Here is a 16,626-nt window from a genome sequence, read left to right on the forward strand (position 1 = left end):
GAGGCACACGAACCCCAAGATCAAGTCGGAACTGTTTCCATCACATACAATAATTGGTGTAAATCTCGATTACGAACTCTAATTTTTTTTTAAAAAAACTACCTCCATGCAAAATAAAAACACAGCAGCTGACGCTCAGAGGCTGAAGGAAGAGGGTGGGTCAGAGAGTGGACGTACAGGAAGTCAGCGGCAGGGAGCTCGCCGATTAGGAAATGATGTAAAGAGGGAAAGTGTTTGTATCTTGGGGTATTGCGAGCGGGCGAGGGCTTGACAGATCATGTTGTCACAGAGACACAAAGGGGACTTGGCTCGCTTTTATACGGTAACCGATCCAAAAAGACACAGAAAGGGCTACACGGTCTATAAAGTGACAGCGCGGGTGAGTGGTGCGTTGCAGTGCATCGCGACGGGAGGAGGTTTTGATGCTGTCGTTGCAGAGCTTTTGTGCGGAGAGGAGCATCGAACTGCCGCCCATCGAGGTAGCCCCAACGTTGTGAGGCTGGAGCCGAGCTCCGCCCTGGTTCCAGTTAAAGAAGGAGCCCATGACAACTGGGACACGAACCCTGGGCAACCTCTTGGAGAGGGGTCAGTGAGAACCCAGCCATTCATTGCTGGTAGACCGACGTTCGTTGTACTGGCACCCTGTTTGCAAATGAGGAATTTTGAGAAGTTTCCGATAAAAGTCGAGTATTTATGGTTTGAAAGATCAAACTAGTATCTGTGTTTCGTGCCGAGTATTTGTTGTTTTGGGTTGGTGTTTCCATGTCACTTTATCCCGTAATTTGCATTTCTTCATTACGTAATATTCAATTTCCAGAGCTGGGTTAAGATTAGTTTCATCCATCTGATTGTTGAAGTTGATCCAGAAGAGGTTGCACCGAAAGACCCCATATTTATGACTAATGTATTTTGAACACATTGAGTTTACTGTTGATAGCGTTGGCTTTTCACACTAATTGTATATATTTTTAAAAATAGGTCGTTTCAAGGAGAAGCCCTGAGGAGGTCCAAGAGGTAACCAGCTATTAAATGTTGATCATTGTTGAGTTAGATTTTGTAACTGACATTTAAAAAATAACTAGTGCATCTGTTATAGAGTGACTTTTACATTAAAAGTTGGAAATAACTTCTTTTAGTATCTGGGCATTGTTGGCAAGGCCAGCATTAATTGCCCATCCGCAATTGTCTTTGAGAAGGTGGTGAGCTGCCTTCTTGAACTGCTGCAATTGCCTTCAATGAGTGAGGAATTTAATATTGTTTTTGAAGAAGTGAATCATATAAAATCTTAGAGACCACAAATGTTTTTTGTGTAAGCAGCTGAAAATAGGATAGCAACTTCCCATCGAGCTAAGTATGAGGAAGGCAATTTCCTTGAAGACAGATTTCACAAAACCTCCCTAAAATTGATGCAATAACTTATATCTTCTTCTTGAAAGCAAGTTATTTAAAACTAATATTTTTTGATATTTTCCCACTAAAAAAAAATTGCGTGTTTATTGGATCTCAGCAGTATGTCACATATTGCCACAAATGTGCAACATTATCTGAGAGTGCAGCATTGCCAAACTGTTCAAAGTAACATTAATCCTTCAGCATTGTCATCTCTGATATTTCATTCTTGACTGCCTACTTGGGTATAATACTAGTGGAATATATTCAGAGGAAACACTCATTATTATATCTGGGTGAATTAAATGCCATCTTATGTCCTCTGTACCCCTTTCACTATATTATCCACAATATTGAATATCCTGCATGCTTTTGTTGAAGAGTTTATTTTCTCATGAAACAATACAGCTTTGTAAGATTGCAAAAATTGCGTACCTCTTCAAAGAATGAAGTTGGCAGGCCCTTGAGTTGTTCATAACTTTAATTACAAGGTGCATGAAGTCTCTAATATGTGTACTGAAATTAATTATCTCCTAATCAACTTGTATGTATGCCAACACTCTGAGATGGTCTTCATTTACTTTTTAAAAAATCTAACCAATGTGAATACAAGCATTCTTCCAGAATGTGGCTTCCATTACTGGTGAAAGTTCTGAACTCTACTAGCTCATTTATGATCTAAACTCTTAATGTAAGAAGTATCTCCATTCTGGGAGTTTTATTTTGTGCTTTGAAGCACAAATGGAGTTGTTTATTCTGACCATGTTATCCTGGTCCCAACTTCAATGAGCTTATCCTGTTCCTTTGGAGGCACTCCTATCTTGGGTTCATCTTGGTATTCCAAGATCTTGGGTTCTGTTTGTAATTTAAATCAGACTTTTTATGGAGTTTTGCCCTTCAGTAAATATTGCAAATTTTAGAAATCGGTGGATGTCAATTATTGAAGGAGTTGTACCAAACCTGTTCAATAAGATACACTGCTGAGATCCAACACACAAACCTAATCTTTAGGGGTGCATAGAATTTCTTTACTAAAGTAAGAAGTTTATAGGTTGCTTTATTCCATTTGGTTAAAATGCAGATTATTAGTGAAAAATTGGAATAGATTAGTGACATTTTACAATATTGAGTTTTAAAATTATTAATGGAATGTTACAAAATAAGTATGAATACAGATCTTGGCTGTGACATTTGTGGGGAAATAGGATGTATTTGGTTAATGGAAGTACCTTTGCAAGTGGCCAATGGTAGCAGAGTGAGGGGCGAATCACCTGTGTTCACTGTCCTGGCCAGGAATGGGGTGGGGGGGGGTAGGGAAGGGGAGGGTGGGGCTGTAAATAAAGGGTAACTTTAAAAATCTGTTAAGTGTAATATTAGTGGAAAATTTAATGTTAGAGCAAATGGGTGAATATTGGTGCCTAGGAAATTTTTACAAATAAATTGTCAACAAATTTTATTTAGAATCTAGATTCAATCTGATCTTTTGAATGTTTATGTTGGGGGGAGGGGGAGGAGTTGCATTGGGATGGATATTTGATTCAAAGGAAGTGGCCAAAAGATCTTGAGGGAAAAAGTCGGTGGAGTTCTAGTGTCTTGCATCTCGTGGAGACAAATATGAAGTATTACGTGACAAAAGAAAATGGGATGTGAACATAATTTGCTATGACATAAAAATACCTGAAGTTGAAGTAGATTGACTTGTTGACTTGCATAGCTGCTCCAAATAAAACCATGAAAATCGTGAAGTTCAAGGCAGAGGCAGTTTTACTTGAAAATAAAGAGTTTGATCCACTCACATTTCTAATGCTGACCTGTTCACAAAATAGACTGTTAAATCTTGGAGGTGGCAACTGATAACTTGAATTGATTTGGGCTTTAACTTTGGAACAAGCTAATTGTGAAGGTAATTGCTATAAGTATACATTATAGTAATAATATTGTAAAGAAAACAAAGTTCTTTCAAAGACCAATCAGCTTGTGGAATGGCTTTCTAGATGTAAATATTTTGTAGTTTTTCAAAGATCAGCTGGATGGTCTAACTTTTTGCTGGGGGTTGCTTTTGAATGGATTAAGATGTACCCATTGGGCTAATGGGCATGGTTACAACACAGAACATAGAATGCTACAGAACAGTACAGGTCATTCAGCCCACAATGTTGTGCCGACATTTTATCCTGCTCTAAGATCTATCCCATCCTTCCCTCCCACATAGCCCCCATTTTTCTATCATTCATGTGTCTATCTGAGTCTTTTAAATGTCCCTAATGTATCTGCCCCCACAATCTCTGCAGGCAGTGCGTTCCACACACCCACCACTCTGAGTCTTTTTTAAAAAAAAGTTTACCCCTGACATCCCCCTTATACCTTCCTCCAATCACTTTAAAATTATGTCCCCTCATGTTAGCCATTGTTGCACTGGGAAAAAGTCTCTGACTGTCCACTTGATCTATGCCTCTTATCACCTTGTACACCTCTATCAAGTCACCTCTCATCCTCCTTCTCTCCAAAGAGAAAAGCCCTAGCTCACTCAACCTATCCTCATAAGACATGCTCTCCAGTCCAGGCAACATCCTGGTAAATCTCCTCTGCACCCTCTCTAAAACTTCCACATCCTTCCTGTAATGAGGCGACCAGAACTGAACACAATACTCCAAGTGTGGTCTGAAAGTTAATTTCAGATTTCTGACATTTATAATTTTTTTTTCCCCTTTTCATACACCCTGTTTTTAGTTTCTTGTCTATTAACCTACAAATTATTAAGTTATCCAAGATGCCTTTGGATGAGGGACTGGGCCAAATTATGCTCCGGCCAGCCTGCCACTGTACTCATCCTGGGTGCTTGATCTAATCAAGTTCTAGCCCTGTTGAGGGTCTGCCTGTCTCTGCCATTACAATTCTCTGATAATCAGATGTTTAAAAAGGAAAAAGTTGAAATAGATTTAACTAATTAAAAATGTTAGATGTGTCAGTATTTAGAAATTAATGCAAAGATGGGGGAAAAAAACTTGCCTGTACTCACTTTTTCAATCCTGATTACCAATTCTATTCAAGCTACTGCTCTACCTATTTTTATGCCAGACATGGCTGTGATGTTGAGGGGCCAAAAACAGTGCATCTAGCTCAATAGGTTTATACTCTGCCATTGGACTTGGTGCCAAGTCCAGCAGTGGAGCAGAAGGTGAGATGTTCTGGTATCTGAGTTACTGGGTGCTCCTGATCTCCCCATTTGGGGTGGGGGAAGGAAAATACATTGATGGAAGCCATCAAGAGGACCGGGCTGACAGAAGGGTTTTGCATCTTTGTAAAGCCAGCAGCACATGATGGAAGGTGCACATTGTGCATTGAAAGACAATTTACTGTATTTTCAGTATGAAGCGCACTTAGTAGTGCTTGGGTTCCTCTACTTCCCAATTTTATTGAAATCTAAAACTCTGCTTGCAGGGAGTGAAGGAAAGAAAAATCTGGCCCATTTCAATGATATAGCCTTGCTGCACTGTGACAGTACGGTGCATATATTGTACATGAAATTTAAGTAGCATTACTGTTCTAATTAGGTAAGGGGGGGAAAGAATGGGTTTTATGAAACATTTCACTTATTGTGATTTCTTTAAAAATGGCCAGTTAATATTAATAATCCACCTCTAATATGAAAACTGCTATCAACTCAATTGTGTTCAGATTGTTGCAGGAGATTCACTAATGTGCTGGAATTTTTAGCTATTTTGCCTGCTGATGTACATCATGTGCAATTATAATATGGACTTTTAAAGTAATACAAAATTGACTTTTGAAGTTTTCTGTTTCAAAGTTCTGACCCATTATTTCCCATGTACTAGGTATTGTAGTTCTAAAATTACACTGAATGAGATTAACTTTTTTATAACACCATCATTAAAACAAAAGAACAGATTCTCATTAATGAGACAATACTCGAGTAAATTATGCAATATGACTAAGAACATTCTTGCCACATAAGGTATCTTTATTAGTCACATGTACATCGAAACACACAGTGAAATGCATCTTTTGCATAGAGTGTTCTGGGGGGCAGCCCTCAAGTGTCGCCATGCTTCTGGCACCAACATAGCATGCCCACAACTTCCTAACCCGAATGGCTTTGGAATGTAGGAGGAAACAGGAGCACCTGGAGGAAACCCACGCAGACATGGGGAGAACGTGGGTGGGAAGCATTTGGTGAAACAGTGGGTATTTGCACTTAAGCTTTTAGCAGCAATGTTAACTTTTTTTAAGTTTTTAAAAAATTTAACTTTGGTTCTAGTACAACAGATTAGGTTGTTTTAAGATCATTGCACCACTATTTACATTAAGCACCATTCAGTGGGTTGGGGGGGGGGGGGGGAAGTGTTCCCTGAATGTTGCCATTTATTTTTTTCCCTCAAGGCATTAATTCTTCTGGGATGCTATTCATTGGGCTCTGACCACTTTTCATGTATGAACCTGGTAAATGAACTATTGTGAATTGGAGAACATTTTGGTTAAATTTTTTTCTATTTTTACCTGACTTCCATGAGCGAACCTGTTTAAAAAGGACTGATAACCAAGCGCCCAGCAGTTTTATTCCTGATGTTCACACCATGAGATTTATTGTGGCAGATGGCCTATTAATGACAAACTGACCCATCACAGATTAGGAATTGAACTTCTGACCAGGGGCTCTATATAGAATAGTTTAATACAATGGTACATTTTGTCTCTTAACTGTTAGAAATTATAGAACATTGTATTAGAACAATTTCTTTTTTCTGTCAACATAGCTTCTGTAGTACAATGTGCAAATAATAATATTGGTTTGCTAATTTTTGACTTTCCCCCCCCCTTGTTTCAGATAGTAGTTTGGAAACGTTACAATGATTTTAAGAAACTTCACAAAGAGTTCTGGCAGCTTCATAAAACTTTATACAGGCATCCAGAATTATTTCCACCTTTTGCTAAAGGAAAAGTTTTTGGTAAGGCAGTTATATTTTTATTTCTAACTTTGCAAAAATGCAGTATCAGAATTCTTTTTTTCCCTGCAAAAATTGCAGTGATGCCAACTAGAATGGTTTGTAATGGGGAATAAATTTTGCTGTGTTCACATAAAATACATTAATTTTGGATTTCAGTAAAAACATGACGTGCTTTTATTCCAAAATTTGATTTATTTGACTTGCGAGTACAGTGTTAACTGAAGTCTGGGGAATTGAAATGAGGAGACTAGTTGCAGAGTGGATAGATAAGAAGCACAAAACAAAGTATATTTAAGGGTTAAAGTTGGTTACTTCGACTAGAAAAAAATGAAAAGTGGCACTCTGCAAAGCTTCATGCTGCTGTTTGCCATGTACATAAAATTAAACTGGAATTGGATTTACAGTTTCAAAATTTGCAAATTTTGGGGCATTGCAAATACCGAATTAGACGGCAATAAAATGCATGATGTCGATAAGCTTGCAGAATTGATGTATAAATGAGTAAACTTCAAGACAGAAATTACAAGATGCTGCATTTTGGTAGGAAGAATAAGGAAGCTAACTTCACCTAGAAACCAAGAGTTTAAAGGGGCAAAGGGTTTGAGAGGGCTATACAAAAATTGTAATTTCTTTCACAATCTATCTAGAGGTTGGGTTTAGAAAAACAGCAAAATCCATTAACGTTCCCTTTTCCCCAGCTTTGCTTTTTATTTCTCATTTGACATCCTCCAAAATATGGAAGTGAGTTTTACATAAAACTCTTCAATTTCCAGTGAATAGCTGTTCCACTGTAATTGCTTATTCATCTTCTGTGTTATTTTTAACAAATGGTTAAAGGTTCCAATCACTTCAAGTGGTGCTTACTGAAGTATTGTTGAGTTTGGAGTGCATTCTTTGATGGGTTACTACAAAATGATTACTTTTTTAATGACTTAAAGGTTTAAAAATACAAACAACGGCAGCAAATGGACAGAAAAATCACAATGGGAGGATGGGTGGGCAGTGTGACCATGTCAGGGAGAAATGGGAATCTCAGATTTAATACCTACAGGATTTGGCAGAGACGCCATCCAGTGACAACAGACTGGATGGAGCCACTATAGCAATGGGACCTTCAATTATGTTTTGTTGAGGAAATGTCTCCCTGTTCATACAAGTTTTTCACTGTACCTCGGTACGTGACCATAATATTCCAATTCCAAAATTTAATTAATAGTCAAATTATTGGCCTCACACCCAAAATATTAAATGAATAAACTAAATAATTGGATTTTTCACATTTTTGGTGTCAGTTACATTTTAAACAGAATTTTCAGAAAGATCAAATGGCATGTCCACCTTCAAGTGCAGCAGGTGCAACAAGACTGCCACTCTGGTGTGACCTATAGCAGGCACGGCAGCATCCAATTGAGTGCACCATCTAGAGCCCAAATCCATAATCTCTTGAGCCTGGAAGAGTCTACAAGCAACCAATTGCTAGTGAGTTTCAGTTGTAAAACTATTCTCAAATTGTGCATTGTCTCAGCCATCTATCCCTACTGCAGTCACTTGAAAATTATTGAGAAATTTAATAAGGTTACAATAATGGGACGTGCAGGAAGCAGTTGGCATGCTGAGTAGCATCTGTGGGGAGAGAAACTTCCCCTCCCATCCCCCTCACTTTTTAGAATTTTGTGATTCACTGGCCCACTCTTTCATCTCCCTTTCTCTCAAACTTTCCTATGCAAGCGCTGTCCTTTTCCCTTGTCTCTTCACATCATCTAAGGTCCCAAATAATCCTTCCAACTGAAACAGCAATATACTTGCACTTCCAATCTAATATTTTGTATTGGATGCACACAATATAGTCTCTTGTACACTGGGGAAGCCAAATACAGCCCACAAAGGTGACTGATTTGCAGAACACCTCTGTTCAGTCCAAGGGTGACCATGAATTTACAGTTGTCTGTAACTTAAATTCTCCATTCCCATTCTGATCCCTCTGCCTTTTCACCTCCTACATTTTACTTAATTAGACCAGTATAAGCTTGAGGAACAGTGTTTCATCTTTCATCTTCAGCATTTCACAATGTAATCTGAACAAAAAAGGTGGGTGAAGAACTTTCGGACCCTGGCATTTGTGAAAAGAGCTATATGGGAATTTCTTGCTTGCTTTCTTGCCCTTGCTTTCTTTTAAATTGTTTTTGAGATCCATCCTTGATAAGTGACTTTGCTCCTTTTCCTTTTTATCTTGGGTCTGGTACTCAAATTTGTACTGCAAGGATAATGTCCTTTCAAAGTATCTCTTGAACAAACGTGAAACCTCTTGGCTTTCAAAAAATTGAAGTATGGCTCCTTTTTCATTCTGAGGTCTGAGCAGACCTTGTCTATGGATTCCAATCGTCTATCTACTAAAACTGCAATGTTGGTGTAAAATGAGATGCCCTTGCAATGATGTTCAGATGTTGTGTCAATTCATTCTTGTTCTCCTGCAGGTGATCTTGTCAAAGGTTTCTAGAAGTACAAATAATCTTGTGCAGGATTTCCCAAACTATTATAAATTCCTAAAAATGAGGTCTGCCTCAGAGGAGCTTCTATTCCCAAATCTATATGCGGGCAGTCATTTTATTTGACCATTTCTATATCGATTGTCAACAGTTTCTATGCTGCTGAACTAATAAGTTTGCAGTATTGTTCTTTGTATTTGTCCTCCTTTTTAACAGTTGGTATACTTTTAATTCTGAACTATTTAGAATTTGTGATGATAATGGTTATTTCTTTGTCACAAGATAGGCCACATTCTTTCTGAATGGCAGTTTGGGTTTGACATTTGTACGATCTACTTCTGTTGATATGTGTATGTAGGTTAAGGGCAGTTGTTGATCTAGAACTTACTTAATTTATCAAGTATCTCGTACAGATTTTTCAAAACCCTGTTGGATACTTGTTGGACTAGAATAATTGGGCAATGAGCCACTATTTTTGTCTCAGAGTATCAGTGAAAATGTTTGTGTTCTCGCCTTTTACAGCATGAATATTATTATAGTATCAGAAATAATGTGCAACGTTATTACAGATTTTACTATTGAGATATTTTGATTGTATACTCCAATGAAACTAACCACATTTAAATTTAACTAGTATTGTAACATATTTTGTAGTAGGGGCTATGTTATTTGTACAGATCTGGCAATTCATTTAAGTGAAAAATCTACATTAAGAAATAGGTTCTCTGTCCGACCACAAAGTTACTATTGTTTATAACTTGCCTAATTTACTAATTGTAGGACCTTGCTATTAGTTTTCCCTACATCATACAATGACCATACTTAAGGTATTTCATTGACTTCAAAGCATTCTAGTGATAATCTGAGATGCCTCATATAAATGTTCCTGTTCTTTTTTTAAATAAAAAGGAAATTGGGAAAAACACTAGACCATGCATCATTGGCACCTGATGTGTAGAAATCCCTGGAGTAGCACTGAATTGATCAAAGTGATTTTTCTTTTCTGGTCAAAAAAAACTTGTAATGAGTTTCTCACACAGATTGACAAAATGATTTATAGTGAGGCATTTCAATGTATGGATTAATCATTTTACAATTCAATTTAAATTATTCATTCTATAGTGATGGTACAAAAGAGAAAGGGATTTGTGCATGGAGATTGGATTCTCTAAACACTTTTTTCTTTCATTTAAATGGACATTTATACAAAAAGAAATATTCTCTCTTACTGACAATCACCCAGTTCTGCTCCCACCCAAAAATAAAGCACACATCCACGCAGGAGGATCTTGACATCATGGGCTGCCAGTAGGGGAAGAGTTGATGAGTAGATTGATGTACAGGTGGGGTACAAATGTTCGCGCATAGACAGCATACTTGTGCTTTCTGAGGCTGCTGAGCAACGTGCGCTTGCCTACTGCAACTCTCCATTGCTTTTGGGAAGTTTCAGACCTATTTTGTCCCTCCAGATGAGGCATGGCTTGCATTGGAGATCTTGGATGACCACATTGAGATGAGTATTGATGATGATGATGATATCATGGTCCTAATTGGGGCCAATTTGTCTACCTCTCCATTGATCACCAATCACTATTGAAGGTGGGGGGGGGGTGGTCACCATTCTTTATAATATTTTAAATGACTGGGAAGATGGGTTATAGCCCACGATGTCTTAGATTTTATGCCAATCACAAATCTATGCACTAGAGAGTGTTGTTGGTCAATGTGTGGCAATTCAGATTGGATCTGAGTTATTGCAAGTGTAGAAGCCATGAGATTACTTTGTGTGGAGGGGATGTACTAGCATATTAAGTGGCTGTGTGTAAGAAATAAGTTTGGGCAAGAAATTCGGCAGTTTTGTTGGACAGGTTGTTGACATTGTCATTTTAACATCAGTAAGCAAATAAAATTTACAGTTTGGACAAAGTTTTTAATTGAGGGAAATTGACTCTGGGTTGGTGAGGCACCTATCTGGAGCACAGGATTCCTTATGGTGGTCTGGAATCTGAGATGGGATGGAATTTAAAGAAGAGATTTGTTTACGTAAGCTCTACTGCTGCATTTTTATTTCTAGAGAACTTGGTTGTCAAAATGTTTAGGATATGGAGAAGTGGACATTAGATCACATCCTTAATTTGAAGCAGATTAATCTCAAGTTCTCTCCAGTGGGAGAGCCTGGATCTTTATCATCGCTCCTCAGAATCTGCTATCACCAATCGCCTCTTGAGGTAACATGGACTGAAAAAATAGGATGAGCTATTCATGTGAGGGTGTTGGGAAGGAACATCCATAGAACCATAGAACCATACAGCACAAAACAGGCCCTTCGGCCCACCATGTTGTGCCATCCATCAAACCACCCTCACACTATCTAACCCTTTCCTCCTGCATATCCCTCTATCTCACATTCCTCCATATGCCTATCCAACAAACTCTTGAACCTGTCCAATGTATCTGCCTCCACCACCACCCCAGGCAGTGCATTCCATGCACCAACCACTCTCTGGGTGGAAAAACTTCCCCCTGACATCTCCCCTGAACCTCCCACCCATAACCTTAAAGCCATGTCCTCTTGTCTTGAGCATTGGTGCCCTGGGAAGGAGGTGCTGACTGTCTACTCTATCTATTCCTCTCAATATTTTATATACCTCTATCATGTCTCCTCTCATCCTCCTCCTTTCCAGTGAATAAAGCCCTAGCACCTTAAGCCTCTCCTCATATTCCATATGCTCTAATCCAGGCAGCATCCTGGTAAATCTCCTCTGCACCCTCTCCAACGCCTCCACATCCTTCCTATTATGCGGCGACCAGAACTGAACACAGTACTCTAAGTTTGGTCTAACTAGAGTTTTGTAAAGCTGCATCATCACTTCGCAGCTCTTAAACTCAATCCCACGATTTATGAAAGCTAACATCCCATAGGCCTTCTTAACTGCTCTATCCACCTGTGAAGCAACTTTCAGTGAACTGTGAATATGAACCCCCAGATCCCTCTGCTCCTCCACACTGCCAAGTACCTTGCCATTTACCTTGTACTCTGCCCTGGAGTTTGTCCTTCCAAAGTGTACCACCTCACACTTCTCCGGATTGAACTCCATCTGCCACTTGTCAGCCCAGCTCTGCATCCTATCAATATCCCTCTGTAAGCTCCGACAGCCCTTCACACTATCCACGACACCGCCGATCTTAGTGTCGTCCGCAAACTTACTAACCCAGCCTTCCACCCCCTCATCTAAGTCATCTATAAATATCACAAAAAGTAGAGGTCCCAGAACCGATCCCTGCGGGACGCCACTAGTCATTGCCCTCCAATCCGAGGGAACTCCCTCCACCACAACCCTCTGCTTTCTACAGGCAAGCCAATTCCTAATCCACACAGCCAAGCTTCCCTGGATCCCTTGACCTCTGACCTTCTGAAGAAGCCTACCATGAGGAACCTTATCAAACTCCTTACTAAGATCCATATAGACCACATCCACTGCACTACCCTCATCAATCTTCCTGGTCACCTCCTCAAAGAACTCTATCAGGCTTGTGAGGCAAGATCTTCCCTTCACAAAGACATGCTGGTGTCCCTAATCAGTCCATGATTCTCTAGGTGTTCCTAGATCCTATCCCTTAGAATCCTTTCTAACAGCTTACCCACCACAGACGTGAGACTCACTGGTCTGTAATTCCCTGGACTATCCCTACTACCTTTTTTGAACAAGGGGACAACATTCGCCACCCTCCAATCCTCCGGCACCATCCCCATGGACAACGAGGACTCAAAGATCCTTACCAGCGGTTCAACAATCTTCTCCCTCGCCTCTTGAAGTAGCCTGGGGAAAATCCCGTCAGGCCCCGGAGATTTATATGTCTTGATATTATTTAACAACTTCAACACATCCTCTCTCTTGATATCTACAACCTCGAGAACATTACCCTTAGCAGCACTCCCTTCCGTGTCATCAAGACCCCTCTCCTTGGTGAATACCGAAGAGAAGTATTCATTGAGAACTTCTCCCACTTCTGCTGCCTCCAGGCACATTCTCCCAGCTTTGTCTTTAATCGGACCTACCTTTACCCTAGCCATCCTCCTACCCTTCATGTACGTGAAAAAGGCCTTGGGATTTTCCTTAACCCTACTAGCCAACGCCTTTTCATGTCCCCTTCTAGCTCTCCTCAGCCCTTTCTTAAGTTCCTTCCTCTCTACTCTATATTCCTCATGGGCCCTGTCTGAACCTTGCTGCTTATACCTTATGTATGCTACCTTCTTCTCCCTAACTAGTCGTTCCACCTCTCTCATCACCCATGATTCCTTCACCCTGCCATTCCTTCTCTGCCTCACCGGGACGTATTTATCCCTAACATCCTGCATAAGATCCCTGAACATCGACCACATCTCCATGGTACATTTCCCTTCAAAAAAGACATCCCAATTTACATTCCCAAGTTCTCTCCTTATAGCCTCATAGTTCGCCCTTCCCCAATTAAATATCTTCTTGTCCTCTCTGCACCTGTCCCTGTCCATGACAATTTTAAAGGTTATGGAGCAATAGTCACTGTCCCCCAAATGCTCACCCACCAATAGATCCTTCACCTGTCCTGGTTCATTTCCTAAAACTAGATCTAGCATGGCATTCCCTCTAGTCGGCCCGTCGACATACTGCATCAGGAATTCCTCCTGGACACATTTAACAAATTCCGTCCCATCTAAACCTTTGGCACTAAGCAGGTTCCAGTCTATATTTGGGAAATTGAAGTCTCCCATTATAACAACCCTGTTACTTTTGCTTCTCTCCAAACACTGCCTGCCAATCCGCTCCTCTATATCTCTACTGCTACCGGGGGGCCTATAGAATACTCCTAGTAGAGTAACTGCTCCTTTCTTGTTCCTTACTTCCACCCATACGGACTCTAGAGATGATCCTTCTACAACATCCATCCTTTCCACAGCCGTAGTAGCAGTGTCCCTGACCAGTATCGCCACCCCTCCTCCTCTTTTCCCCCCTTCCCTATCCCTCTTAAAACACTGAAAACCAGGAATATTCAATATCCACTCCTGCCCTGACGTCAGCCACGTCTCAGTAATAGCCACAATATCATAGTCCCCCATACTTATCCAAGCCCTCAGTTCATCTCCCTTATTCCTGACGCTTCTTGCATTTAAGTAAACACAATTCAGTCCATCTACCTTACCACTTTTATAGCCTGTATTCTGCTTCTCCTTCCCCAAAGCCTCTCTACCTGTTTGATCTAACTTTTCCCTATCCCCTTCTTCCTCTGACCTACTCCTCTGGTTCCCTTCCCCCTTGCAAACTAGTTTAAACCCTCCTGAAGTTTAAACCTAGCCGCAAGGATATTGGCCCCCTTCTGGTTCAGGTGTAACCCGTCCTCTCTGTACAGGTCCCACCTTCCCGAGAAGAGATCCCAATGAACCAGAAATCTAAAACCCTCACTCCTGCACCAACTTCTCAGCCACGCATTTATCTGCCACCTCCTCCTGTTCCTGCCTTCACTATTGCGTGGCACTGGCAGCAATCCTGAGATTGCTACCCTTGTCCTGTTCCTCAGTCTTCTGCCTAGCTCCCTGAACTCGCTCTTCAGGACCTCATCCCCCTTCCTACCTGTGTCATTGGTGCCAACATGGACCACAACTTCTGGCTGCTCTCCCTCCCGCTCAAGAATCCTGTGGACCCGATCAGTGACATCCTGGACCCTGGCACCTGGGAGGCAACATACCATCCGGGATTCATGCTCACTGCCACAGAACCTCCTATCAGTTTCCCTGACTATCGAGTCCCCTATCACTACCACATGTCTCTTTCCCACCCTTCCCTTCTGAGCAGCAGTACCAGTCCCAGTGCCAGAGACCTGGTTACTGCAGCTGGGCCCCTGCAGGTCATCCCCCTTAACAGCCTCCAAGGCGGAAAACCTGTTACTGAGGAGAACAGCCTCCGGGGTTCCCTGCTCTGTCTGCCTGCCTGCCTGACTTCTTCCTCTTCCCTCCCCTGACAGTCACCATTCTATCTGCATCCTGAACCTCAGATGTACCTGCTCTAAGGGGGGTGACTGTCACCTGATGGACCGTGTCTACATAACTCTCTCCCTCCCTTATGCTGCGCAGTGTTTGTAGCTGTGACTCCAGCTCATCAACTCTGAGCCGAAGTTCCTCCAGCCTCAAGCACTTACTGCAGATGTGGCCATCTTGGACCACAGCAAGGTCCACGAGTTCCCACATCAAACAGCTGCAGTATATGACCATGTCCTCCACCTGACTACCTTTTTTCTCCCCCCTAGTTAATCCCACCTACAAATCCATAATAGACAACAGGTAAACCTTACCTTTACCTACTTACCAGCTACTTACCCTCCTTGCCCCTTCACGTGCTTCCAGTGGTGGTCTTAGCAGGCCAGCATTTTGAAAATCTTTGTCAGAACAGTGATCAAATACTCTGCTTGATTTTTGTGTTTCTCCATTTCTTTGTTTATGCAGAGAAACAACAATAGTTAAAAGCAAAATCATCCCAAAACAAAAGTGTAATCAAACAAGATTTGACACTGAGACACCAAGATGTGATTTTAAAAGTTGGGTCAGAGAAGTTTTAAGGAGGGAGAGACTAGGGAGGAAGACCTGTAACCTGAGTCCTAGATGATTGAAAGTTAATACTGGAGCAACTAAATTAGTGGACAGTTGGGAGGGGTGTAGATATCTGAAGGCAGATAAGAATACAGAAAGTGGGAGAGGTATGACTGCTGAGGGGCTTTTTTAAAAACAAAAGTGAATGAGACTTTGCTTTTCTGGGAAACAGTGGGCTGAGCAGAAATGCTGCCCATCTATATACTTGTACAGATGTTCCACTTCCACATCTGCGCACTGCAGCATGAAAATGTAAAATGCAGCTGACCTGTATATCTGCTTGCACTTAGCATTAATTCCACTGGCAGCTCTGGAACTTTCCAAGCAGAGGAGCGAGTTGCACTTAGTATCTTCCCAGCTTTACACCAGCCATTTAATTAAGTTTCCTGTTCCTTTCTAGTTTTTCACTTCAGATTTGTACTTAAATGTCTCTTGAGTCATGGGAATAGCTGGGTTGTCATGGTTCAGTCTGGTAGTGCTGGCATCGGATTAGTAAAGCATCAGGATTGATGTTCTGTCACTTCTTCAGGTTTCTCTGCCAAGACAGCTGTTGCTGCCCTTTGCCAGTTTTCCAATTCATGCTAAACATATGCACAGGTTACTCACAAGAAATTCAAGTCAAACCTGTATGCATTTTATCAAAGTGGTGGGCATTTTAGAATCTGATTTATTTTTTTCTTTGTGTGTGCTTGTTTTGCTTTTGTGTCTCTGGCTTGATTTTATTCCTGGATATTTGCCTTGTGATGTTGAGGTATTTATTTCCCCATGTTGATCTGAAATCATTACTTGTTCTGTCTTGTGGTTTTTCTGTTTCTGTATTTTTAATGAAGCTTCAAAATGACAAAAGGATAACAAACTTTTATTTATAAGATGCTTTTCATGGTCGTGTGCCTTTTGTTCATTGCTGATCAGTTGGCTAGTTATACCCAGTGTGTTCCCATTGTCTGGAAAAGCAAAATTCTGCAGAAATAAAACAAAATGCTTTGGTTACTCAGCAGGTCAGGCTGTATTTGTGGAGAGAGAAATGGAAGTTAACACTTCAGCTCAATGACCCTTCTTCAGAATGGGGGAAGATGAGAAAACCAGAGTGATTAAAGTTGGAGAGGGGAAGGGGTGGCAAGACATTTCTTCATTTGTGTGATGGGGTGGAATCCAAGGTTGC

The 16,626-nt window shown here is 40.8% G+C and overlaps 1 protein-coding gene across 1 annotated transcript in view; it reads left to right on the plus strand.

Moving 5' to 3' along the window:
• Positions 1-200: 200 nt before the first annotated feature.
• The window catches only part of rps6kc1 (ribosomal protein S6 kinase polypeptide 1), a 124,252-nt gene continuing 107,826 nt past the window's right edge, over positions 201-16,626 (plus strand). The window contains 3 exon segments of the mRNA XM_052011928.1: positions 201-379; positions 979-1,014; positions 6,236-6,356. Of these exon segments, the coding sequence (XP_051867888.1) occupies positions 278-379; positions 979-1,014; positions 6,236-6,356 (259 nt within the window). The 5' untranslated portion in view covers positions 201-277.

Source organism: Pristis pectinata, chromosome 3 (genome assembly GCF_009764475.1).
Source record: "Pristis pectinata isolate sPriPec2 chromosome 3, sPriPec2.1.pri, whole genome shotgun sequence".
Classification (NCBI taxonomy): domain Eukaryota; kingdom Metazoa; phylum Chordata; class Chondrichthyes; order Rhinopristiformes; family Pristidae; genus Pristis; species Pristis pectinata.